The sequence below is a fragment of the Erythrolamprus reginae genome, chromosome 12, assembly GCF_031021105.1.
Source record: "Erythrolamprus reginae isolate rEryReg1 chromosome 12, rEryReg1.hap1, whole genome shotgun sequence".
Classification (NCBI taxonomy): Eukaryota; Metazoa; Chordata; class Lepidosauria; order Squamata; family Dipsadidae; genus Erythrolamprus; species Erythrolamprus reginae.
The window spans coordinates 33431019-33456895 of record NC_091961.1 but is presented as its reverse complement, the minus strand read 5'-3'; the positions used below and the strand labels follow the sequence as shown (position 1 = coordinate 33456895).

At 44.9% G+C, this 25877-nt stretch overlaps 3 protein-coding genes across 3 annotated transcripts; all 3 read right to left on the bottom strand.

Annotated features, from left to right (window-relative positions):
• Nucleotides 1-281: 281 nt before the first annotated feature.
• Nucleotides 282-3478, bottom strand: LOC139174906 (nicotinamide N-methyltransferase-like). Its single transcript, XM_070765605.1, has 3 exons — nt 2864-3478; nt 1507-1714; nt 282-857 (listed from the first exon to the last, which is right to left on the bottom strand). The coding sequence occupies exons 1-3, from the start codon at nt 3069-3071 to the stop codon at nt 431-433; spliced, it is 843 nt and encodes a 280-aa protein (XP_070621706.1). The 5' UTR covers nt 3072-3478; the 3' UTR covers nt 282-430.
• Nucleotides 3479-3611: 133 nt separating this feature from the next.
• Nucleotides 3612-8038, bottom strand: LOC139174908 (nicotinamide N-methyltransferase-like). Its single transcript, XM_070765607.1, has 3 exons — nt 7850-8038; nt 7123-7330; nt 3612-4474 (listed from the first exon to the last, which is right to left on the bottom strand). The coding sequence occupies exons 1-3, from the start codon at nt 8001-8003 to the stop codon at nt 4048-4050; spliced, it is 789 nt and encodes a 262-aa protein (XP_070621708.1). The 5' UTR covers nt 8004-8038; the 3' UTR covers nt 3612-4047.
• Nucleotides 8039-13600: 5562 nt separating this feature from the next.
• Nucleotides 13601-23789, bottom strand: LOC139174907 (nicotinamide N-methyltransferase-like). The gene is made up of 3 exons (XM_070765606.1): nt 22619-23789; nt 20758-20965; nt 13601-14829 (listed from the first exon to the last, which is right to left on the bottom strand). Exons 1-3 carry the CDS (start codon nt 22776-22778, stop codon nt 14403-14405), a joined length of 795 nt encoding a protein of 264 aa, XP_070621707.1. The 5' UTR covers nt 22779-23789; the 3' UTR covers nt 13601-14402.
• Nucleotides 23790-25877: the final 2088 nt, after the last annotated feature.

The window sequence follows — 25877 nt, the reverse complement described above, 5'->3', positions numbered from 1 at the left end:
AGAGCCTTTGTGTGGGCCGGAAATCAGCTGGCCAGCACACACATGCACATTGGAGCTGAGCTAGATCAACAGCTCGCATGTCAGCAGATGTGGCTCCACATATCACCTATGGCACCTGTGCCATAGGTTCGCCATCTCACCATTGTTTAATTTTTTTAAAAAAAATCAGATTCAGGACCAATATATGTCCACAACTTAAGCCGGTCATGATGTCATTGACTGTTTGACATGCAACCCTGCACATCAAGGAAAGCAGAAACCCACACAGAGAGAAAAACAAAGTATTTTATTATTCACAAAACCATTTTCTATGCACCTCCTAGGAAAGGGGGACAGAAGGCACGTGGTGTTTGCTTTCCATGGCTTGTCTAACAAAACACTAACAATGGTTGGAGAAGCCTATGGAGGTTACATCAACATCTGCCTCATTTCATGGGCTGCATTTCTGGGCAAGAAGGATGCACCGGCCTTTTGCATCTGCTTCGGACGGAGGGCATTTGATCCTGGTCTCCTCGATCCATTTGATGACAAAGCCAGCCTGTCTCACTGCCTCTTTTATCACCTCCTTCTCCAGGTAAATGGCAGAGAAACGCTGTTGGCCAACCGTGTAGTAGTTTGCTTCAAGGCTTGAATTGAAGAGGAGGTGCCCCCCTGGTTTCAGGAGGGAGCTGATGTTCCTGAAGGCCAATCGGTAGGTGGGGAGATCTTTGCAAGCTATATCCAAGCACAGAGTGGAGACCAGACAATCTGCGGGAGGAAGGACCAGCGGGACCAAAGGGTTGTGTTGGGTCACATCGCATTTCAGGTACCGCTTGAGGGCTCTTCGGACTTTCTCTTCCTTCTCTGGCCATTTTTCCCTGGGGGAGAAAGACAGGAAGAAGGTGACCTGCCTACCTTCAAATCTTTGTCAAGCTAGAGTTGCCCTTTTTATGGATGGAGATAGGTCAGGCTCCTCAAATCTGCGGTCCGTGCGAAACAGAGAAGCCCTTCGCTCTGCATGAAATATCACTCTGAGACCTGGAAGATCTAGGCTAGGGCCATGTCTCTCAACCTTGGCCATTCTCAAACGCGTGGACTGTCCTCATCTTTCTGTGAAACACTCATCTTTCTGAGTCTGATGAAAGAAGCAGCAAAGATGGAAACCAATGGAGTCCTTTCGCTAGAGAGACTCTACTAAATTAAAGAGCCACTAGGTGAAAGAGCTTGGGAAGAGGATGCTCAAAGAAGACATGGACCACTGAATAGGAGACAACCTGAAGGTCCTTCTAAAACTCTGCAGAAGGATTGGAACAGAAGAAACTGTGCCTTTGTTGCCACTTTGCCACAATGGGCACAAAATCTATTGCAAAACCAGCTAGCTTCTGGTTCTTCAGTGTGGACAATTATCCACTATTGAGCTCCTGATTGCAAAGTCTCTCATGGACAGATGAGCCAAAGTTGAAAGAGAACTTTGTTTGCCTTCTCTAGTTCAGTCTTGAAAGGTGTCGAAATCTAAAGCATACTTACCTGTCTCCTTCCAGCTCACAGACGTATTTCACGATGGGGGTCCAGTCAAAAGCCCCTGGCTCCTTCCTCAGCCATCGCTGCACCTCCTCCCAGTTCTGGAGAGAGTAATCGGTGGCTATGATCTCCTGGAAGGACTCGCAGGCGGAGAGGAACTGGTAGATGGACGCGCCACTGCCAATGTCAATCAGGGTGTCTCCCTTGATGCCATCTGGAGCCCATCAACCCAACCAGAGAGTTTTCCAAAATCAGCCTGCTTTGAGTCCTTCTTCATTTCCTAAACTGCCCCGGAAGCACCACAAACCCTTCAAAGATCATCCTAGAGCAGTGTTTTTCAACCAGTGTGCCGTGGCACACTAGTGTGCCGTGAGACATGGTCAGATGTGCCGTGAAGCTCAGAGAGAGAAAGAAAACAAGAGAGAGAGAAAGAAAGAGAGAGAGAGAAAGAAAGAGAGAGAAAGAAAGAAAGCAAGAGACAGAAAGAAAGCAAGAGACAGAAAGATAGAAAGAACGAGAGAGAGAAAAAGAAAACAAGAGAGAAAGAGAGAGAGAAAAAAGCAAGAGAGAGAGACAGAGAAAGCAAGAGAGAGAGAAAGAAAGAAAGAAAGAGAGAAGGAGAAAAAGAGAGAAAAAAGCAAGAGAGAGAGCAAGAGAGAGAGGGAGGGAGGGAAGGTGGGAGAGAGAAAGACATAGAGGGAGGTAGGGAGAAAGAGAGCAAAAAAGAGAGGAAGGAAGGAAGGAAGAGAGAAAGAAAGAGGGATGGAGAGAGAAAAAAGGGAGAGAAAGAGGGAGGGAAAGAGAAATAGAGTGAAAAGGAGGAAGAGAGAGAAAAAAAATTTGTCCAAACTTTTTTGAGCCCCCCCCCCCCACCACTCAATGTGCCCCAGGATTTTGTAAAATTAAAAAATGTGCCGTGGCTCAAAAAAGGTTGAAAATCACTGTCCTAGAGGCCCCCTTACCATTTGGTAACTCCTCTACTTAGCATTCCCAGAAATATATTTCCCACCCAACCATTTCTCCCTCTCTCATGAAAAAATAAGCATGCGTGAAAGAGATTGGGGAACCTTCTTACTATTTTGTTTCCAGATGAATCTGCAGAAAAGGCCAAGTAATAGAAGGTAGAATTAGAGAGACAGAAAGGAGACTTCTCAACACGTTGGCATCTGCCTTTTGTAAGCTACTTTCATTCCTTGGCTGATTGCACCCTGAAGAAGACAACTAAGTGGTGCAAGTTACAATCAGCAGAATTGTGAAGATGAAAACATGACTTTGAGATCTGCCTCTTGGCTCCTCCTGACCATATCTCAGATCAACTAGCATCCCTCACCTTGAAGTTAACATTGGGAAAGTCGAGACTTACCTACGGCGAACGCCCTGTGAGCCCCTTTCAGGAAGAAGGTTAGAAACTGACCCATTCCACCATCCTCAAGGCTAACTGTGTAGTACTTTTCCAGATGGTCCCTGGGATCAAAATGTTGACTGTAGAGATCTTTCCCTGTGTAAGACTCTTCCATCATCCCAAAAATACTTTTGCCAACTGTTGGTTTCTCCTTTCCTGTTCGGAGCATTATTATATCTTTGCCTTTGCTGGCTCCACCTCCTCTTTTTCCTTACAGATTGCTTCCTCAACAAAACTCAGGTTGAGTTTTGTTGAGGAATAGCATCTTGTTGTAGCAATAGCATCTTGCCATCAATTTGAAGCCCTGGCCTGATCTGGCCTGATCTAAGGGAACAAGATGTTCTCCCTTGAAAAGGAAGCATAGGACCGGTGGATCATCCACCCAGAAACAATATACTCCCAACAATATACCATGTAGAGAATCCACAAAACAAAACAAACAAGCAAAAGACTCTCCAATTGAAAAAAATCTCTTAACTCCCACTCAACTGCCTTCTAACTCCTGCCAATCACTCTAGACTGGATTGAATTTAGGCACAGCAAAAAATGGAGAAGCTGCTTTACAAGCGAAATGGATTTTCTCTCTTGCGTCCTGCTTAAGGTTTTGCCCCAGTGGGAAAGTGAACATTCCCAGCCCAGCAATAAAGCAGATACCTGCCAGGAGTGAATTGTCTATAGTAAATAAACCTTAATCTACATTTCACGGTTTTTAAAAAATATTTTTATTAAATTTATATACATTTTAAAGGAACAGCACACAATCAATAATTATAGATCATAAACATAATAACATAACACCTAACATATCTAAACAGAAAGAGGAAAAAAAGAAAAGAAAGAGAAAAGAAAACCCCCCAAAACCCACCGAAAAAGACAAAAACGTGATGTCTACACTTCCCAAAAAAAGTTGTAATGGAAAGGAATTTTTGTTACACTCTGAACTCTGACTTTTAAAAGCCTGTTTTTCTTGCTTGCTAAACCTTCCGTGTTATTTGCCCTTGATTGATACAGATTGATTATATTATTTGATAATTTGGTTAGCCTGGAAAAGCACCATGAAGCGGTATATAAGTCTACATGCTACAATGCTATTGCTCTAACAATGCTTGGAGAAGTCTGGGTGTCACCCAGCAACTGCCTAATTTTCATGGGCTGCATTTCTGGGCAAGAAGGATACACCGGCCCTTCCCATCCACTACGGATGGCAGGCAGTTGATCCTGGTCTCCTCAATCCACTTAATAACAAAGCCCGCCTGTCTCACTGCCTCTTCTACCATCTCCCTTTTCAGGTAAATGTTAGAGAACTTGTGTTGGCCAACTATATAATAGTACCCTTCGAGGGTTGAGTAAAACAGGAGGTGGCCCCCTGGTTTCAGGAGGGAGCTGATGTTCCTGAAGGCCGATCGGTAGGTGGGGAGGTCTTTGCAAGCTCCATCCAAGCACAAGCTGGAGACGAGACAATCTGCGGGAGGAAGGACCAGCGGGGCCAAAGGGTTGGGTTGGGTCACATCGCATTTCAGGTACCGCTTGACCACTCTTCGGACTTTCTCTTCCTTCTCCGGCCATTTTTCCCTGGAGGGAAAAGATAGGAAGAATATGGCCTGCTGTGAGATAAATTAAAAAGAGCCCAGAAAAAGGAAAATAAAACTTTATTGTAAATATATATATATGAGCAAAGAGACAGGACATAAAGCAATATCCATGCCACATTACATTTTTAAAATAATTTTTTATTGATTTTAAAATATAAAACACACACACAACATACAACAAGTGCTCATTGATTTGTGCCCACCACCAAATAACATTCGTACCCCTCCACCAAAATGGGGGCATATTTTATATATAGCATTTTAACTCAAGAGCAATATATCTATTAACCCACTGAGATAATTTTGAGATACAGAATGCCATATATTTATACATCTTTCACTGCCCACTTCAGACCTCCCCCCCTTAGGACTCTTTTATTACTCATTTATTACACAACTCTCTTATACAATTTCACTGGCAAGCTTTTACACTCTTTGGCCCTTTCTCATAGTGGTTTTTTAAAATACTTTACATTTTCAGCTAGTCATAATTATTAATCATTGTTCTGTTTATGATCCAAACTTAGGTCTTATCAAGTCAACTTGCCCGGATACTCCCATTTACTCTCCATCTATCATACTCCCCTAGGGTAAACGTGTCCTGTTTATTAAGTTTATACCTGCAAATAGGTATGGCTAAACTACATTTTTTAGTATGGAATGTGTCTTGATTTCAACATAGCCCTCCCTTTAGCCTTTTGTCAGGACAAAGGGTTATATGAGGGTATGGGCCTTTTATTTTGCCTTACACTTGCTTATCTCCAACATAGGTCAACCTAAGGTTTCTCTTCTTTAGAGAGTTGTGGTGGTGCAATCGTTAGAGGGCAGCCCTGCAGGCTCCTTCAGCTAACTGCTAGCTGCAGTTCAATAGTTCAAATCTCACCACCGGCTCAAAGTTGACTCAGCCTTCCATTCTTCCGAGGTGGGTCAAACGAGGACCCAGATTGTTGGGGACAAAAGGCTGATTCTGTAAACTGCTTAGAGAGGGCTGTAAAAGCACTGTGAAGCAATACATAAGTCTAAATGCTGTTGCTTTGCTATTATGGATGGTGATAGGTCAGGTTTCCCAGGTCTGCTGCCCTTCAAGAACTGGAAAGCCCCCCTTTTTACAAATGTCCTTCTTGTCTGGATTCAAATATCATCCTGGGAAGGCTGAGGACAGTGTTTCTCCACCTTGGAAACTCCTAATGTGTTTGGATTTCAACTCCCAGAATTCCCCAGGCAATACCAGTCTTGGGTGTTCTCCATGGAAAGCTGCAGGAACGTAGCTTCCATGGCAGTCAGCAATTTCAGGAATTAGGAGCCCCTGCTGGAGAGGACGCTGCAGATCCTGCGGAATACTTAAAAGAAGAGCTGATTCTCCACTTCCCATCTGCCCAGAAGAAACTGTGAGCTTCTTGCCACTTACCTGGCAGAATGGGCACAACAGCCATGTGTCAATCTCGGCAGCAGCTGGCCCAGGAGTGCGTTTCTCCTGGTTCGGACTGGCTTGCCCGACCCGGAAGCGACACACTGGCGATGTCACAATGACATCAGCTAACCGTATCAGTTGGTGCTGGTATGTGGGCGCCGCCATCTTTTTTCATTATTTTTTTTTTTAATTATTTTTTAAAACATTTTTTGGATTATTTTTGGATTTTTTTTCTATTTTTTATTTTTTTTTAATTTTTAATGCCCAATACAAAACTGAAATCAAAAACAGATACAAACACATTTGAATTTAAAATTAGTTTTTTCAATAGTTTTTAACATTTGATTTGTATTTATATTGTGTTGCTGCTATGTTGTGAGCCGCCCTGAGTCTTTGGAGAGGGGGGGGCATACAAATCTAATAAATTATTATTATTATTATTATTATTAAAGAAGAAGAAAAAAGAAAAACAAAGAAAAATATAAAAAAGAAAAGAAGAGCAAGAAGAAATTTAGAATAACAAAAGTAAAATAAAGTTATTCTAAATTTCTTTTTTATTTTATTTTTAATTTCCTTCTGAGCCTGCACAGAAGCCAAGTTCTGGCATGCGGTCACTATCTTTTTTTCCAGCTTTATTTTATTTATTTTTTTTCAGATTTTGTTTGTCACCAGGCATGCCCATGAGGTATACCCACATGGTGCAGGAGTGAGCAAAGCTAAGTTGGAATACACTCACACAAACACACACGACGAGCTGGCTATGTGCTCTGAAAAAAGACTCCCCTCTGGTTTTTCGATGTGGACTCTTCTGTTCTGCACAATGATTCACCATTAAGGCTCCTGATTGCAAAATCTCTCCTGTTGCATTTTCATACATGGACAGATTAGCCAAAGTTGAAAAGGAAGGATCTGGTTGACTTCTCCAGTTCAGTCTAAATTAATCTGAGTCACGTACCTTCTATGGCAGCCACCAGTTTCTTTGTCACTACCTCATAGATTGGGAGGGGGCTCTAAATAATTTCAATAAACTAATTATGAGCCATGAATATCTATGTCATCATAAAAGTTTCATGACTTATGTCCCTGGATCAAATATCAAGATGGACATAGGCAATAACAGCGGACAGATTAGCCAACGTTGAAAGAGAAGGATCTGGTTGACTTCAGCCTAAATTAATCTGAGTCTTGAAAGGTGTCAACATCTAAAGCATACCTACCTGTCTCCCTCCAGCTCACAGGTGTATTTCACGATGGGGGTCCAGTCAAAAGCCCCCGGCTCCTTCCTCAGCCATCGCTGCATCTCTTCCCGAGCTTGGTCCGTGTAATCGGTGGCTATGATCTCCCGGAAGTTCTCGCAGGCGGAGAGGAACTGGTGGATGGATGCGCCGCTGCCAATGTCAATCAGGGTGTCTCCCTTGATGCCATCTGGAGCCCATCAAACCAACCAGAGAGTTTTTCAAGCTCAGTTATGGTTTGGCTTCTCTGCTAGGTGCCATCTAAACTGCCCCAGAAGCACAAGAAACTCTTTGAAGAGCTTCTTGATCATCTGGAAGCCCCTTCTCTTCTTAACCTTTTCATGAACCTGTTTCCAACCCACCTCTTTCCTCACACTTAGGAAGAAATCAACAAAGGGGAAAAAGAGTTGGGAAACTTTTCTCTTTCTATTTTGTTTCCAGATCAGTCCGCAGAAAAGTTCAAGTAACAGAACATAAAATGTTAGGATTGGAAGGGAGGTTTGTCATCATTTGGGCACCTGCCTTGTGTAAACTGGTCGTTTGCACCCCGAAGAAGAGATCTAAGTGGTGCAGGTTACAATTAGCAGAATTGTGAAGAAGAAATCATGACTTTGGGATCTGCCTCTTGGCATCTCAATGGTCCTGACCATATCTCAGATCAACAAGCGTCCCTCAGCTTGAGGTTAACATTGGGAAAGTCAAGACTTACCTACGGCGAAGGCCCTGTGGGCTCCTTTCAGGAAGAAAGATAGAAACTGACCCAGTCCACCATCGTCAAACTTAATGTTATAGAAATTTTCCAGATGGTCTCTGGGATTAAAATGGTGAGTGTAGAGATCTTTCCCTGTGTAAAACTCTTCCATCGTCCCACAAGATATTTCTTCTGACTTCTGCTTCTTTCCTTTCATGGTCTGAGGATTATTATACTTTGGTCTTGACCGGCTCCACCTCCTGATTTCCCTTAGATTCCTCGACAATAACAACCCCCCCCCCCCGTGTTCTTTCTCACAAGGTGATCACTGGAATTTAAGCAAGGACGTGACCTCTCCATTTTACTCAATCAGATGTTCTCTCGTGGAAGAGAGGCAGAAGAAGAAACAAGAGGGGCATAGTAGAGAAGAGAGCCTTCAGGGCTGGATATACAAACCATCGGGCTCCATGTCATCGTTATTACTGCCCTACCTCTGGCTCAGAATCATAAGACTGGAAGGAACCTCAAAGATCTAGTCCCACTCCCTGTGTAAGGCATGAATCAGGAATGGGGAGGGAAGGAAGGGGAGAAGGGAAGGAAGGAAAGAAGGAAAGAAGGAAGGAGAGAAGGAAGGAAGGAAGGGGAGAAGGGAAGGAAAGAAAGGAAGGAAGGAAGGAACAAAGGGAGGGAGGGGAGAAGGGAAGGAAGGAAGGAAGGAAGGAAGGAAGGAAGGAAGATGAATGGAAGCTGATCAGAGGGAAATCCAACCTGGAAATAAGGATTAATTTCTGGCACTGATAAAAATCAATCAATAGAACAATTTACCAATTCAAACCTCACCACCGGCTCCAGGTGGACTCATCCTTCCATCCTTCCGAGGTGCGTAAAATGAGGACCCAGATTGTTGGGACAAGAGGCTGATTCTGTCAACCGCTTAAAGAGGGTCCCTCTACCTAAGAACGCCTCTACCTACGAACTTTTCTACATAAGAACCAGGTGTTAAAGATTTTTTTGCCTCTTCTCAAGAACCATTTTCCACTTATAAACCCCAGCCTCCGAAACTGTAACCGGAACAGGCAGGGAGAAGCCTCGGTGGGGCCTCTCTAGGAATCTCCTGGGAGGAAACAGGGCCAGAAAAGACAAGGAGAAGCCTCCGTGGGGCCTCTGTAGGAATCTCCTGGGAGGAAAGAGGGCCAGAAAAGACAAGGAGAAGCCTCCATGGGGCCTCTCTAGGAATCTCCTGGGAGGAAAGAGGGGTGGTAAAGGTGGGGAGAAGCCTCCGTGTGGCCTCTCTAGGAATCTCCTGGGAGGAAACAGGGCCAGAAAAGACAAGGAGAAGCCTCCGTGGGGCCTCTGTAGGAATCTCCTGGGAGGAAAGAGGGCCGGAAAAGACAAGGAGAAGCCTCCGTGGGGCCTCTCTAGGAATCTCCTGGGAGGAAAGAGGGGTGGTAAAGGTGGGGAGAAGCCTCCGTGTGGCCTCTCTAGGAATCTCCTGGGAGGAAACAGGGCCAGAAAAGACAAGGAGAAGCCTCCGTGGGGCCTCTGTAGGAATCTCCTGGGAGGAAAGAGGGCCGGAAAAGACAAGGAGAAGCCTCCGTGGGACCTCTCTAGGAATCTCCTGGGAAGAAACAAGGCCGGAAAAGGTGGGGAGAAGCCTCCGTGTGGCCTCTCTAGGAATCTCCTGGGAGGAAACAGGGCCTCCACCCTCCCTGTGGTTTCCCCAATCGCACACATTATTTGCTTTTACATTGATTCCTATGGGAAAAAATGGCTTCTTCTTACAAACTTTTCTACTTAAGAACCTGGTCATGGAACGAATTAAGTTCGTAAGTAGAGGTGCAACTGTATATAGTTTGTATCCTGGACTTCCTGGATCCTCAAGGTTTCCTCAAAGCCAATGTTGTAAACTGATCTGGGTGTGGTTTCCCCCTGAACAATCTGAAGAATGAATGTCCTCTCTTCCACTAAATGCCTTCTCTGTTCTCAGAAACATTTCGTGTTCCAGATGCCTTGAACCATCTCTTGTCTACCAATTAGCAAAAATTGGATCTTGTGATAGTGGCAATCTTCTCCTTCTTCTGCAACTGGGTCTGCCACCAGCCCACTCGACACCTTCTTCCTGCTAGAAGCACAATGGCAGAGCCTGAACACAGGAGCATTGATTACACTGGGGGACAATTTGTAACACAATTTCTGCTGAGTTTGATTTCTGAGCTTTTCTTTAATAGTTAATTAGGCAGGCTGGTTTCAAAACTGTAGTTAGTTTTCTTCTACCACGTCAAGTTTTTTTCCTCTACACCTTATATATATATAATATAGTTAATTAGGCAACATGAGCATCAAATTGCATTTTTTACATAGCCATCTTTCTAACTTCCTGGAAAAACCTGGTGCAGTCAGTGATGAGCAATTCCACCAAGATTTGAAAGTCACGGAGGCACAGGATCAAGGTAGATGAGATAGACATATGATGTCTGACTATTGTTGGAGCATCAAGTGACAATGTCCACAGATTAAACACTCCAGAAAAATCTACAAGCAAATTTTTTTACCTTACTATATATAATTACCGTTCGATAAAAAAAAAACAATTTGTATGAACACAATTTAACTCGCAGTAACTATTATAACCTTTGTATGAATAAAATTGTTCTTTGTATATTTGGTAAGTTTTGACTTTCCTTTGTGTGCACAATTTGTATGACTTTTGAGGGTCTCCTGTAGCTTAAAAAGTTGACGTGCTAGACAAAAAGTTCCAGGGGCCAAATGATAGATGAAAACAAGTCACAGATTTAAGACAACGAAATTGCTGTTCCCCAGTGTTCTCTCTCTCTCTTGATTCCCTTCCTTCATTTATTTATTTATTTTATTTATTGTATTTGTATGCTGCCCTTCTCCGGAGGCTCGGGGCGGCTAACAGCAATAATAAAACAGCATATAATAATAATCCAATACTAAAAACAGTTAAAAACCCATTATTATAAAAACCAAACATACATACAGACATACCATGCATAAAATTGTAAAGGCCTAGGGGGAAAGAGCATCTCAATTCCCCCATACCTGGCGGCAGAGATGAGTTTTAAGCAGCTTACGAAAGTCAAAGAGGGTGGGGGCAATTCTAATCTCTGGGGGGAGTTGGTTCCAGAGGGCTGGGGCTGCCACAGAGAAGGCTCTTCCCCTGGGTCCCGCCAAGTGACATTGTTTAGTTGACGGGACCCGGAGAAGACCCACTCTGTGGGACCTAACTGGTCGCTGGGATTCATGCAGCAGAAGGCGGTCTCTGAGATAGTTTGGTCCAGTGCCATGGAGGGCTTTATAGGTCATAACCAACACTTTGAATTGTGACCGGAAACTGATCGGCAACCAGTGCAGACTGCGGAGTGTTGGTGTAACATGGGCATTTTTGGGAAAGTCCATGATTGCTCTCGCAGCTGCATTCTGCACGATCTGGAGTTTCCGAACACTCTTCAAAGGTAGCCCCATGTAGAGAGCGTTACAGTAATCGAATCTCGAGGTGATGAGGGCATGAGTGACTGTGAACAGTGACTCCCGGTCCAAATAGGGCCGCAACTGGTGCACCAGGCGGACCTTCCATTGGCTCAGATCCCCTAAAGTTGCAGAATGCAGAATGACCCCAATGAACCTCTAGGAAATAAAAGGGAGACCCTCAGACCTCTTCTTCCCAACCAGGACCCTTCAAACAGGGCACGTGACATCACCCAGCCCATGCTCAGAAGCACTTTGCCAACCAGTTGCCTCCTAAGGTACGTGAACCACCTTGTTCTCCTTTTTTTGCCAGCTGGGGATGTTGCTTGTCCTCACTTGCTTCACAATTTCTGCTACCGCAGCATCTTTTTTGGGACAGCTGCCTGGCGCGAGGGTGCCAAAGGGCACGGGGCCTGTCAAGGTGGAGGAGTGGATTGCCTCACCGCTTAAAAGAGAACTGGCGGGTTTGCAAATCATTTCCCCCTTTTTTCCCTGGAAAGACTCCACAACCAGACAAGCTCGGTCGGAGTCCCTGCCTGGCCCAAGGACCAGAGTCCAACACGTTCTACCCAACTCAGCATGATTGAGATGTGGGTGGGAGGACCTTCGGATGGGACGTGGGGCAGTTAGCCAGGGCACCAGAGCGAGAGGGCTGAAGGGAGGGGCTTCTCTCACACACACACCCCCAGCCCCCATGGAAGCCCCGAGGGTGATCTGCCTCTGCTATTTATTTATTTAGGTATTTATTTATGTATTTATTGATTAGAAACATAGAAGTCTGACGGCAGAAAAAGACCTCCTGGTCCATCTAGTCTGCCCTTATACTATTTCCTGTATTTTATCTTAGGATGGATCTATGTTTATCCCAGGCATGTTTAAATTCAGTTACTGTGGATTTATCTACCACGTCTGCTGGAAGTTTGTTCCAAGCATCTACTCCCCTTTCAGTAAAATAATATTTTCTCACGTTGCTTTTGATCTTTCCCCCAACTAACTTCAGATTGTGTCCCCTTGTTCTTGTGTTCACTTTCCTATTAAAAACACTTCCCTCCTGAACCTTATTTAACCCTTTAATATATTTAAATGTTTCGATCGTGTCCCCCCTTTTTCTTCTGTCCTCCAGACTCTACAGATGGAGTTCATGAAGTCTTTCCTGATACGTTTTATGCTTAAGACCTTCCACCATTCTTGTAGCCCGTCTTTGGACCTGTTCAATTTTGTCAATATCTTTTTGTAGGTGAGGTCTCCAGAACTGAACACAGTATTCCAAATGTGGTCTCACCAGCATTCTATATAGTGGAATCATAATTTCCCTCTTCCTGCTTGTTATACCTCTAGCTATGCAGCCAAGGGCTGCATTCATTCATTTATTTGTTTGTTTGTTTGTTTGTTTGTTTGTTTGTTTGTTTGTTCGTTCGTTCGTTCGTTCGTTCGTTCATTCATTCATTCATTCATTCATTCACTCATTCGAGTTGAGTTGAGTTCAGTTCAGTTGAAAGGGACCCTGCAGGTCATCTAGTCCAACCCACTGCTCAAGCAGGAAATCCTACACCTCCCCAACCAGATGGCAATCCAATCTGCCCTTGAAAATGTCCAGAGTTGGGGTGTTCACAACCTCCGCTGGCAGGCTGTTCCACTGGTTGATCGCTCTGACCGTCAGGAAGTTCTTCCTTATGTCCAGGTTGAATCTCTCCTTGGTCAGCTTCCATCGTCTGGCCCAGCCACTGGCCAATGGGTGACCCTCACTGTACCTGCTCTCCTCCAACTCACAACTCTCTGTTTAGGCAGGAAACCCTTCACTGCTTCAGACAGGTGGCTATCTAACATCTTCTTAAAACCTCCAGTGTTGGAGCATCCACAACTTCTAGAGGCAGGCTGTTCCACGGTTCAACCGTTCTGACTGTGGGGAAATTTCTTCTGAGTTCTAAGTTGCTTCTCTCCTTGTTTAGTTTCCACCCATTGCTTCTTGTTCTACCCTCAGGTGCTTTGGAGAATAGCCTGACTCCTTCTTCTTTGTGGCAACCCCTGAGATATTGGAAGACTGCTATCATGTCTCCCCTGGTCCTTCTTTTCATTAAACTAGCCATGCCCAGTTCCTGCAACCATTCTTCATGTGTTTTAGCCTCCAGTCCCCTAATCCTCTTTGTTGCTCTTCTCTGCACTCTTTCTAGAGTCTCAACATCCTTTTCGCATCATGGTGACCAAAACTGAATGCAGTGTTGAGACACAACACAAGGGAAGCAGTAATCAACCAAGCAGTAATCAACGCAGAGACAAATACAGAGGCAAGATATTACTTTATTACCCATACACCCATTTCCTAGATGTCTACTAGGAAGGGCATGGAAAACATCACAGAAGCCACATTGTGTGTGTTTTCCCAAGGTTGTGTAACAAAATCACAACAATTGTTGGAGAAACCTCTGGGTGTTACCTCAACAGCTGTCTAGTTTCAGCCACTGCCAAGATTAGCAAAGATGTTTAAAAACATGCCCAACAAATTTTGGAAATGTAATCAGATCCCAGGCTCATACTGTCATATGTGGTGGACATGTCAAAAAAACAAAACAATATTGGATGGAAATACATATTGGATGGAGATACAAAACAATATTGGATGGTTAGAAAAAATGATAAAGAGACATATAAATTGAAAGCCAGAAATATTTTTGTTAGGAATATTACTTAAAACTATGATAAAGGGGTTGTACATTTCACATTATATGTGCTGACCGCAGAAAGAATTATATTTGCAGAATATTGTCAAAATGAGGGAATTCTGGCAGGTAAAAATATAATGTAGAGAATATTACATTGTGCGGAAATGGATAGGCTAACATTAAAGATAAAGGAGAAAAAAGACAGAATATTTTTAAACATGGGATTTGTTTTACAAATGGTTAGGCAACAAAGGTATAAATGAGAAGTTAGAAGCATGCTATTATTTACGAGTAAATATTGTCATTGGGACTGATATTATGTATAAGTAAGTGGATTCAGACTGTATATTAAGCTCTCATCATGGGTGATAAAATAAAAATGTGCAATTAAAACTTATTTTTAAAACCCAGCCGTTTAATTTTCATGGGCTACATTTCTGGGCAAGAAGGACACACAGCTTCTTCCCATCAGCTATTGAAGGGGGCATGTTGACCTTGGTCTCCTCAATCCACTTAATGACAAAGCCAGCTTGTCTCGCCGCCTCTTCTACCATCTCTTTCTCCAAGCAGAGGGCCGAGAACTTCTGCTGGCCAATCATATAATAGTGCCCTCCGAGGGTTGAGTAAAACAGGAGGTGGCCCCTTGGTTTCAGGAGGGAGCTGATGTTCTTGAAGGCCGATTGGTAGGTGGGGAGGTCTTTGCAAGCTCCATCCAAGCACAAACAGGAGAGCAGGCAATCTGCGGGAGGAAGGACCAGCGGGGCCAAAGGGTTGGGTTGGGTCACATCGCATTTCAGGTACCGCTTGACCACTCTTCGGACTTTCTCTTCCTTCTCTGGCCATTTTTCCCTGGAGAGAAAAGACAAGAAGAATATGACCCTCTTATCTCCAACCTTAGTCAACCAATGGTTTCCCTTCTTTAGGGAGATGGGATGGCACAGTGGTTAGATTGCAGCCCTGCAGGCTACTTCAGCTAAGTGCTAGCTGTTGTATCCTGAAATGGCTACCTTGTAACGCTGTAAATAGTTTGTTCCTCTTTTCCAGCGCTGTCTGAGCCCAAGCAGGAAGTCGCTCCTGATTGGCTCAGACGCGGCCGGCTCTCGCTTTGGCGGGAACCGCAAAAGTATAAATGAAGCGGCTTCTCCCTGCAGAGCCAGTCGGTACTCGCTGAATTGTCACTTTACCTTGCTGAGCTGTCACTTATTCTCTGAGCTGAATAAAAGTACCGATTGCTCAAACCCTGTCTCTGGGTCTACTTCACTGGCGACGAACGAACGGAAGAACTTCGCGTGCAACATGGACAAAATCCAGATCGGCCAGGCTCCAGAACTTTTCGATGCCGAGAAAATGACTTGGGACGAGTACATGGCCACCTTCGAGATATTCCTCGAGGCGGCGGGAATGCAGGACGCCGGGGCCGATCGCAGACGGGCTATTTTTCTAAACTACTGCGGCGCAGAGATCCGTAGACTTGCCCAAACTCTCACCGAACCAGAACAAGCAAGAGCCACAGCGTGGGACGTCCTTCAACAGAAACTAGCGAGCCATTTTAAACCAACCAGACCAGCCGTGGTTTACCGGCATCAATTTCACATGATGGCTCAGAGAGAAACCGAGTCGATAAGCCAATTCACAACGCGGCTTCGAACGGTACTCGCTCAATGCAAGTTTCAAGATCCGGAAGCTCGCCTCACCGACGCCTTGATTTTCGGCATGAAGAACCACACAGTGAGAAGTAAACTCCTCACCGAAGATGAGCCGACTCTACAAACCGTAATCAAATTAGCGCAAACCGCGGAAGCAGCCGACGCAGCGGCAAGAGAATTAAAAGAGCACGGAAGGCGAGAAACCATTGCCAAAATCGACGCCGAGTCTCCCAGCGCCATGGGAACAGACGTCCGCAGCCAGCCAACTAGCAACGGGGACGACTGCCTCCTCCTGCAAGACCAACCGAGACACCCTAGAGCTACTCATCCAGCCCCCTGCGCGGGCTGCCGGGGAAATCACCAGCGCCATCGATGCCCGTTCCGCGACACCACTTGCCGCCGTTGCAACCGGAGAGGCCACATCGCCATCGCATGCAGAGCAACGGCACCAGAAGAAACTTTTGCCACACAACAATACCAGCGACCCCAAAACCACCCCCCCCAATCGCGAGACAGGAGACCGTTCCGCAACTCGGGTCAAAGGAATTACCCCACCGCTAACCGAGACTACAATAGAGGTAACTCTCAATATTCCGTGAATAACACGGCAACCAAAAAGGGGGCTAAAATTGTTATCTCGTTGTTACTAAATAACCAGCCTTGCTCAATGGAGCTAGATACGGGTTCGAGATATACCATCATGCCCTGGGAAAAATTTAAGCTATATATGCCTAATGTGTCTGAGGCTGACCTAATTCAAACCTCTTTGGTGATCAGAGACTTCCAAGGGGGGGTAATCTCGGTCCTGGGAACTGCAAATGTACCTATTGTATTTAAGAATGTCAAATGTACCCTTCCCATGCTTATTGTGACGGGGGCCAAACACTCCCTGCTAGGGCTAGCATGGATGGAACCGTTGGGGATTGAAATTTCGGGTGTGTGTAATGTAAACTGTGATATTATGCCTAACTTTGTGAAAGAGTTCCCTGAAGTGTTCAGCCCCACCTTAGGATTGTATAAGGGAACCCCCATATCTTTCTCTATTGACCCCAAGGTCCCACCGGTTAGACTGAAACCTCGCAGGGTTCCCCTCCCGCTTCTCCCCAAGCTAGACTTACAGCTGGACAAACTCATTAGTCAAGGTATCTTGGTCCCTGTGGAACAGGGACCATGGGAAACTCCCATAGTGACACCCCTGAAGCCAGATGGCTCCTTAAGAGTTTGCGCTGATTACAAATCAACCCTGAATAAGGCACTCCAACACCACCCCTACCCCATTCCGGTTGTGCAACAACTCTTACACTCCCTGGGGGAGGGGAAAAGGTTCGCAAAGATCGACCTGGCGCAGGCTTACCAGCAACTTCCGGTCGATGAACAAACAGCAAACGCTCAAACAATTGTAACGCACAGGGGGGCTTTCAAATGCACGAGGTTACAGTTTGGGGTGAGCATAGCCCCAGGGATATTCCAGAGCATCATGGAACGCCTATTGTCAGGGGTAAATGGGGCCATCCCATATTTTGATGACATCTTAATTGCAGGGGAAAACCAGGAACAAGTGAACAAAAGAATAAGGGAAGTACTTAAGAGGCTACAGGACAAAGGGTTACGAATCAAGCCTGATAAATGTGTCTGGGGAACTAACAGTATTGAATTCCTAGGATATAAAATAGATAAGGAAGGTATCCACCCCACAACTGAGAAGCTGAGAGCAATTAGAGAAGCCCCAGAGCCACGAGATAAGAGTGAGTTGCAAGCATTTTTGGGCCTCCTTAATTTTTATTCCGTTTTTTTAAAGCAGAAGGCAACAGTAGCAGAGCCTCTCCATCGTTTACTCCAGAAGGAAGCCCGCTGGACATGGGGGAAAATTGAACGTGAAGCCTTTGCTCAAATAAAAAATTTACTAACTTCTAAAAGTGTAGTAGTCCAATATAGTGCCTCACTACCCGTTAGGCTCACGTGCGACGCTTCGCCGTACGGCATAGGAGGAGTCCTAGCTCACGTTCTACCTAATCAGACAGAGGCCCCAATAGCATTTTTTTCAAGAACCATGACCAGCACGGAGAGAAATTATAGCCAGTTAGACAAGGAGGCTCTGGCATTAGTGGCAGGGGTAAAGAAGTTTCACAATTACATTTTTGGAAGAAACTTTGAGCTAGTCACTGACCACAAACCCCTACTAGGCCTGCTAGCCCCCAACAAGCCCACTCCACCTTTTATGTCTCCAAGACTAATCAGATGGGCCCTTTTCCTCTCAGGGTATCAGTATGAGCTCACCCACAAGGGGGGGAAGGAAATCAATCATGCAGACGGCCTCAGCAGATGCCCCATAGCAGACTTGGTAGAAGACCCTGTTCCAACCACAGACGTGCTAATGATAGAACTCGAGGAAAACCCACTAACCACAGCAAAAGAGGTAGCTGCACACACGCAGCAAGACCAAATCCTGAAACAAGTAGTGAACTGTGTTCTAAAGGGATGGCAAAATGATATTGTTAAACCTGAAGTGTGTGATTTTAAGAACAAAAGGCTTGAATTGTCATATGTAAAAGGTTGTTTGCTGTGGGGGGATAGAGTGATCATCCCCAAACGCCTAAGGGAAAAGGTACTCAGAATGTTACACGTGGGCCATCCTGGGATTGTCAGGATGAAGAGCCTAGCAAGGGGGCATTTATGGTGGCCAGGGCTTGATGCTGATATTGAAAGTTGGGTTTCAAAGTGTGACCCGTGCCAAGAGTCTAGGCCCAATCCCCCCAAAACAACTCCGGCTGAGTGGGAACAGCCTGCTGGCCCTTGGTCTAGGATCCACATTGATTTTGCTGGCCCAGTGGGGTCTCAGTATTTCCTAATAGTGGTTGATGCTTTCTCCAAATGGTTGGAAATAATAGCAATGAACAACATAACCACAAGTGCCACTATCAAGGTATTGAGCAGACTGTTTGCATCCCATGGTTGCCCTGATCTATTGGTGTCTGACAATGGACCACAACTAACAGCCAGGCAATTCGAATTATTCCTAGATGGCCTGGGGGTCAGACATGCCCTCATCTCGCCTTACTCGCCCTGGGCTAACGGGTTGGCAGAACGTTACGTAAGGGTGGCAAAGGAGGCATTGCACAGGTCAGGCCCTGGAGATGTGCAACAGAACTTGGACCAATTCTTATTAACCCAGCACATTACCCCTAACTCGCACACACATGTAAGCCCTGCAGAGTTATTGATGGGGAGAAAGTTGAGGTCACCACTAGACAGGTTAAACCCAAGGTTCTGTTTGAATAATAACCAAATGTGCATAAAACCAGAAAGAGAAATGTATTTGGGTCAAAATGTATATGTAAAATGCTTTGATGGAAATGTAAACTGGATGAAGGGAATTATTGTTAAGCAAAATGCACCCAAGACTTATATTGTTAAACTGGAGGATGGTCGTTTGTGGAAACGACACATAGACCACATTCGGAAACGAACTGAAAACCAATTACAACAACCCGCTGACTCGGACTCTCCCCCTTCAATAGACTTTTATACATTGCCCGAACTAAGAAACACGCAGAGAGACTTATCGGGCCAGGGGGAACCATCCAGCGACGCCGAGCCATCCTCGTCCTCCGAGGCCTTCGTTGGGCCCGCCAGGCCTAGTCCGCCGCACCGGGAGAGCAGCGGCGAGCCATCCTCCACAGTCAGTGGCGAAGGAGAAAATGGACTGCGCAGGTCAGCGCGAGAGTCTCGAAGGCCTCACCGATTGGACGACTTCGTCACGTGGCTTTCTTGATGGATGGATCCAACTATGAGGGGAGGGGTGTTGTATCCTGAAATGGCTACCTTGTAACGCTGTAAATAGTTTGTTCCTCTTTTCCAGCGCTGTCTGAGCCCAAGCAGGAAGTCGCTCCTGATTGGCTCAGACGCGGCCGGCTCTCGCTTTGGCGGGAACCGCAAAAGTATAAATGAAGCGGCTTCTCCCTGCAGAGCCAGTCGGTACTCGCTGAATTGTCACTTTACCTTGCTGAGCTGTCACTTATTCTCTGAGCTGAATAAAAGTACCGATTGCTCAAACCCTGTCTCTGGGTCTACTTCACTAGCTCTAGTTCAGTGGTTCAAATCTTGCCAGGCTCAAGGTTGACTCAGCTCTCCCTCCTTATAATGTGGGTCAAATGAGGACCCAGATTGTTGGGGGCAAGAGGCTGATTCTGTAAAGCACTTAGGGAAGGCTGTGAAAGTACTACGAAGCAGTATATAAGTCTAAGTGCTATTGATCTTCCTTCCTTCCTTCTTTCCTTCCTTCCTTCCTTCCTTCCTTCCTTCCTTTCCTTCCTTCCTTCCTTCTCTCCCAATGATTAGAATACAGTATTACAGGCTAACTCTGCCCACTGCCAGGAGTTCAATCCTGACCAGCTCCAGGTTGACTCAGCCTTTCCTCATTCCGAGGTGGATCAAATGAGGAAGCGGTATGAAGCAGTATATATCTCTAATGCTATTGCTTTCTATTATGGATGGAGATAGGTCAGGTTTCCCAGGCATGCGTCCCTTCAAGAACTGGAAAACCCTCCTTTTTGCAAATGTCTTTCTTGCCTGGATTCAAATATCAGTCTGGGAGGGTTGAGGACAGTGTTCCTCCACCTTGGAAACTCCTAATGTGTTTGGATTTCAACTCCCAGAATTCCACAGACAATACCAGTCTTGGATGTTCTCCATGGAAAGCTGCAGGCACGTAGCTTCCATGGCAGTCAGCAATTTCAGGAATTAGGACACCCTATAGGAGAGGACTCTGCAGATCCTGTGGAATACTTAAAAGGAGAGACCCATTCTGTAACAGCTGATTCTCCACTTCCCATCTGCCCAGAAGAAACTGTGGGCTTCTTGCCACTTTCCTGGGCACAAAGGCCACGCCTCAATCTCGGCAGCAGCTGGCCATGTTCTCTGAGATAGAGTCCCCTCTGGTTCTTCCTTGTGGACTCTTCTGATCTGTACAAATATTATGGGTAAATAAATAAATAAGCTGCTGACTGCAAAATCTCTCCTGCTGCATTTTCATACGTGGACGAAGAGTGCCTGATTTTTGGTCTTTGGCTGTGGCTAAATTAATCTTCTAGTCTTAAAGACCTTCAAAGGAAAACTACATTCTTCCACCTACCTGTCTCCCTCCAGCTCACAGACGTATTTCACGATGGGGGTCCAGTCAAAAGCCCCCGGCTCCTTCCTCAGCCATTGCTGCACCTCCTCCCGGTTCTGGTCCGTGTAATCGGTGGCTATGATCTCACGGAAGTTCTCGCAGGCGGAGAGGAACTGGTAGATGGTCGGTCCGGTGCCAATGTCGATCAGGGTGTCTCCTTTGATGCCATCTGGAACCCATCAAGCCAAATGCAGTTTTTCAAGCTGCCTTGGGTTCTTCAGACCTGCTGTTCTCCACACTAATGCCTATTTTCCTACCTATAGTAACTCAGAAGTATTAGAAGCTCTTTGAAGATCATCCTGGAGGCTGCCCAATCACCGGGCAACCCCTTCTTTTCTTCTTTTTTAATTTAATTTAATTTTATTTTTCAAAGACAAGACAGAGCGTACATAAGTGCACTGGTGTGCCTTTCGTCCCCTGTCCAATTGTCTTTCCTTTCTTTCACCTATCTTATATATTCTGTCCCTTTCATATATCCTCTCCTCTAAGTTCACTTTCACCCTCTTTTATATTATCACATGTCTATCTTGGACTTAATCCCTGGATAGTTCAATGGATTTGCAGCTGTCTGAAGCGTAGACATCAGAGAGTTGTTGTTAATGGCAAGTATTCTGAGCAGAGTCAGGTTACAAGCGGTGTGCCACAAGGGTCTGTTCTGGGTCCTATTCTTTTTAATATGCTTGTGAGTGACATAGGGGAAGGTTTGGTAGGGAAGGTTTGCCTATTTGCCGATGACTCTAAAGTGTGCAATAGGGTTGATATTCCTGGAGGCGTCTGTAATATGGTAAATGATTTAGCTTTACTAGATAAATGGTCAAAGCAATGGAAACTGCAGTTTAATGTTTCCAAATGTAAAATAATGCACTTGGGGAAAAGGAATCCTCAATCTGAGTATTGTATTGGCAGTTCTGTGTTAGCAAATACTTCAGAAAAAAAGGATTTAGGGGTAGTGATTTCTGACAGTCTCAAAATGGGTGAACAGTGCAGTCAGGTGGTAGGGAAAGCAAGTAGGATGCTTGGCTGCATAGCTAGAGGTATAACAAGCAGGAAGAGGGAGATTATGATCCCGCTATATAGAATGCTGGTGAGACCACATTTGGAATAATACTGTGTTCAGTTCTGGAGACCTCACATACAAAAAGATATTGACAAAATTGAACGGGTCCAAAGATGGGCTACAAGAATGGTGGAAGGTCTTAAGCATAAAACGTATCAGGAAAGACTCCATGAACTCAATCTGTATAGTCTGGAGGACAGAAAGAAAAGGGGGGACATGATTGAAACATTTAAATATATTAAAGGGTTAAATAAGGTCCAGGATGAAAGTGTTTTTAATAGGAAAGTGAACACAAGAACAAGGGGACACAATCTGAAGTTAGTTGGGGGAAAGATCAAAAGCAACGTGAGAAAATATTATTTCACTGAAAGAGTAGTAGATCCTTGGAACAAACTTCCAGCAGACGTGGTTGGTAAATCCACAGTAACTGAATTGAAACATGCCTGGGATAAACATAGATCCATTGTAAGATAAAATACAGGAAATAGTATAAGGGCAGACTAGATGGACCAGGAGGTCTTTTTCTGCCGTCAGACTTCTATGTTTCTATGTTTCTATCTTACTTCCTATGTATTTGTGTATTGGACAAATGAATGAATGAATAAATAAATAAATATAGAAAAAACAACAAATCATACAACAAAAATCTAATCATTCCGCTCTTAGTAGAAGTCTCTAAAGAAAACCCTTTGTGGATCAGATCATACTAAAAGGGGGAAAAAGAATATATACTTATGTAGGAGTCCATCACTGGTCAAGACTTACCTACGGTGAACGCCCTGTGAGCCCCTTTCAGGAAAAAGGTTGCAATCTTATCTATTCCATTTTCATCATCAAAGTTAATTTTGTAATATCTTTCCAGATAATCTTTGGGAACCAAATTCTTGGCATAGAATTCTCCCTCCGTGAAAGACTCCTCCATCATCCCAGAAACTCTTTTTGCCAACTGCTGGTTGCTCCTCTCATGTTCTGAGCTTGATCGTATCACTTTCTGAATTTTGTCATCTTTTTATCTGGATGAGCTCCACCCCGTGATTTCCCTTAGGGATTGATTACTCATCAAAGCACACTGCCTCAGGCTGCTGCCCGGTTATTCCCCCCACCGCCTGACAACTGATTTGGAGCCAGGACCTCAGTTGTCCTCTCCCTCTTATGCAATCAGATGTTCTCCCTTGGAAAGGAGGCAGAAGAAGACCTCCTTCCTCTCCTGCCAAAGACAGAGAGGGGGAAAGGGTGGGGATGGGTCCTCTCTTGCCAGAGGGCAGGGGAAGAGGGCATTTGGCACAGGGGAGGGTCTTTGGGAGCTCACCCTCCCTATTCTGATCACCCTACAGAGCAGGATGCGAGATGGAGGGGGGAGGTGGAAGGGAGTCTTGGGTGGGGGCTTGAAAGTTTTCCCTTGAATAAAAGTTACTTCTGCTTTGCTTTTCGTTTTCACACCAGTCTGCAGAAAAGATCAAGTAATGTTTGTGACCATTTGGACATCTACCTTTGGTAAACTACATCCACTTCGTGGCTGTTTGTACCCTAAAGAAGACACCTAAGAGATGTAAGTTACAATCAGCAGAATTGTGAAGATGAAAGCCTGATTTTGAGATCTGCCTCTTGGCTCCTCCTGACCATCTCAGATCAACCAGCGTCCCTGAAATCGAAGTTAACATTAGGAAAGTCAGGGGCGGTGAAGGGTTGCAAAAAATTTTTTACTACCACACTGTGGGATTGGCTTATTTTGTGGGTGTGACTTGCTGGCCATGTGACCAGGTGGGAGTGGCTTGATGATCATGTGACCGGGGGTTTGATTAAAGGTCATGTGACTGGCTTAAAGGTGGCCAACTTGACGCCACTCACTTCAAGTGTTTGGGTTTGCGTGCCTGGCCTCTCTTCGCCTCAAAGAGAGACAATTTCCCTCTCTATTTACTATTACTGGACATCCAAAATATAGTATTTAATTCTATGTATATATATACCATATGTGTACATACATATTACACACAGGCACACAAAATTATATACTGCCCCCCAAAATAAAGGGAACTCTCATGTAACACATCCTAGATCTCAATGAATGAAATATACTCATTGAATATTTCATTTGCACAACTACTCCATTTGCACAACAGCCTGTGAAATTGATTGTCCATCAGTGTTGCTTCCTAAGTGGACAGTTTGATTTCACAGAAGTTTACATAGAAACATAGAAACATAGAAGACTGATGGCAGAAAAAGACCTCCTGGTCCATCTAGTCTGCCCTTTTACTATTTCCTGTATTTTATCTTAGGATGGATATATGTTTATCCCAGGCATGTTTAAATTCAGTTACTGTGGATTTACCAATCACATCTGCTGGAAGTTTGTTCCAAGGATCTACTACTCTTTCAGTGAAATAATATTTCCTCACGTTGTTTTTGATCTTTCCCCCAACTAACCTCAGATTGTGTCCCCTTGTTCTTGTGTTCACTTTCCTATTAAAAACACTTCCCTCCTGAACCTTATTTAACCCTTTAACATATTTAAATGTTTCGATCATGTCCCCCCTTTTCCTTCTGTCCTCCTTGATTTACTTGGAGTTATATTGTGTTGTTTAAAGGTCCCCTATATTTTTTTCTGCAGCGTATTTTCTGTTTGACTCGTGCAGTATACAGCTTCTCAATGAGCAATGGGTTTTTCAAATATAATGAATTTTTTAGAATGTTTTTATTCTGTTGTTTAAGTGTTCCCTTTATTTTTTTGAGCAGTGTACATTATCTTCTATATAAATTGTATGTACACAAAGAGAGAGAGAGAGAAAGAGAGAGAGAGAGAGAGAGAGAGAGAGAGAGAGAGAGAGAGAGAGAGAGAGAGAGAGAGCTCTTCTAAAATTATACACATTCAACTTCATTTACTGTGATAGGAAAAACATACCCAGAGCCCAGAAGGGGGGAAAAAAGAAAATAATTCAACATTTTTCTACTGGTTCTGCGTACCTGAACATACCTGTAGGAGCCCATCACTGGTCAAGACTTACCTACAGTGAACGCCCTGTGTGCCCCTTTCAGGAAAAAGATTACAATCTTATCAATTCCATTTTCTTCATCAAAGTTAATTTTGTAATATCTTTCCAGGTAATCTTTGGGAACCAAATTCTCGGCATAGAATTCTCCCTCCGTGAAAGACTCCTCCATCATCCCAGAAACTCTTTTTGCCAACTGCTGGTTGCTCCTCTCACGTTCTGAGCTTGATCGTATCACTTTCTGAATTTTGTCATCTTTTTATCTGGATGAGCTCCACCCCGTGATTTCCCTTAGGGATTGATTATCCATCAAAGCACACTGCATCAGGCTGCTGCCCAGTTATTCCCCCCACCACCTGACAACTGATTTGGAGCCAGGACTTCAGTTGTCCTCTCCCTCACATGCAATCAGATGTTCTCCTTTGGAAAGGAGGCAGAAGAAGACCTCCTTTCTCTCCTGCTGAAGACAGAGAGGGGGAAAGGGTGGGGATGGGTCCTCTCTTGCCAGAGGGCAGGGGAAGAGGGCATTTGGGGGCCAGAGCTTCTAAGAGCCAGTTCCCCCTCCCTATTCTGATCATCCTACAGAGCAGGACGTGAGATGGAGGGGGGAGGTGGAAGGGAGTCTTGGGTGGGGGCTTGAAAGTTTTCCCTTGGTGTTTGACTTTTCTTCCTAATACCTAGGATGGAGAGCAACATCCCCATTCTAACAGGCAATCCAGCCTTCCAGTTTTTGGATTCCTGTCATAAGAACGTAAGAAGAGCCATGCTGAATCAGGCCAAAGCCCATCGAGTCCAGCATTCCATGTCCCACAATGGCCCCCCAATTGTCCATGGGGATCTTGAGCAGAAAGAGAAGGCAAACTCTCCCTTTCCCTGGACCCCCAACAAATGGGACCCAAGGGAACCATGCCTGCCTCAACTCAGAGAGAGAGAGGAAGGAAGGAAGGAAAGAAGGAAGGAAGGAAGACAGAAAGAAAGAGAAAGGATGGAAGGGAGGGTGGGAGGGAGGGAGGAAGGAGAAAGACAAAGAGAGG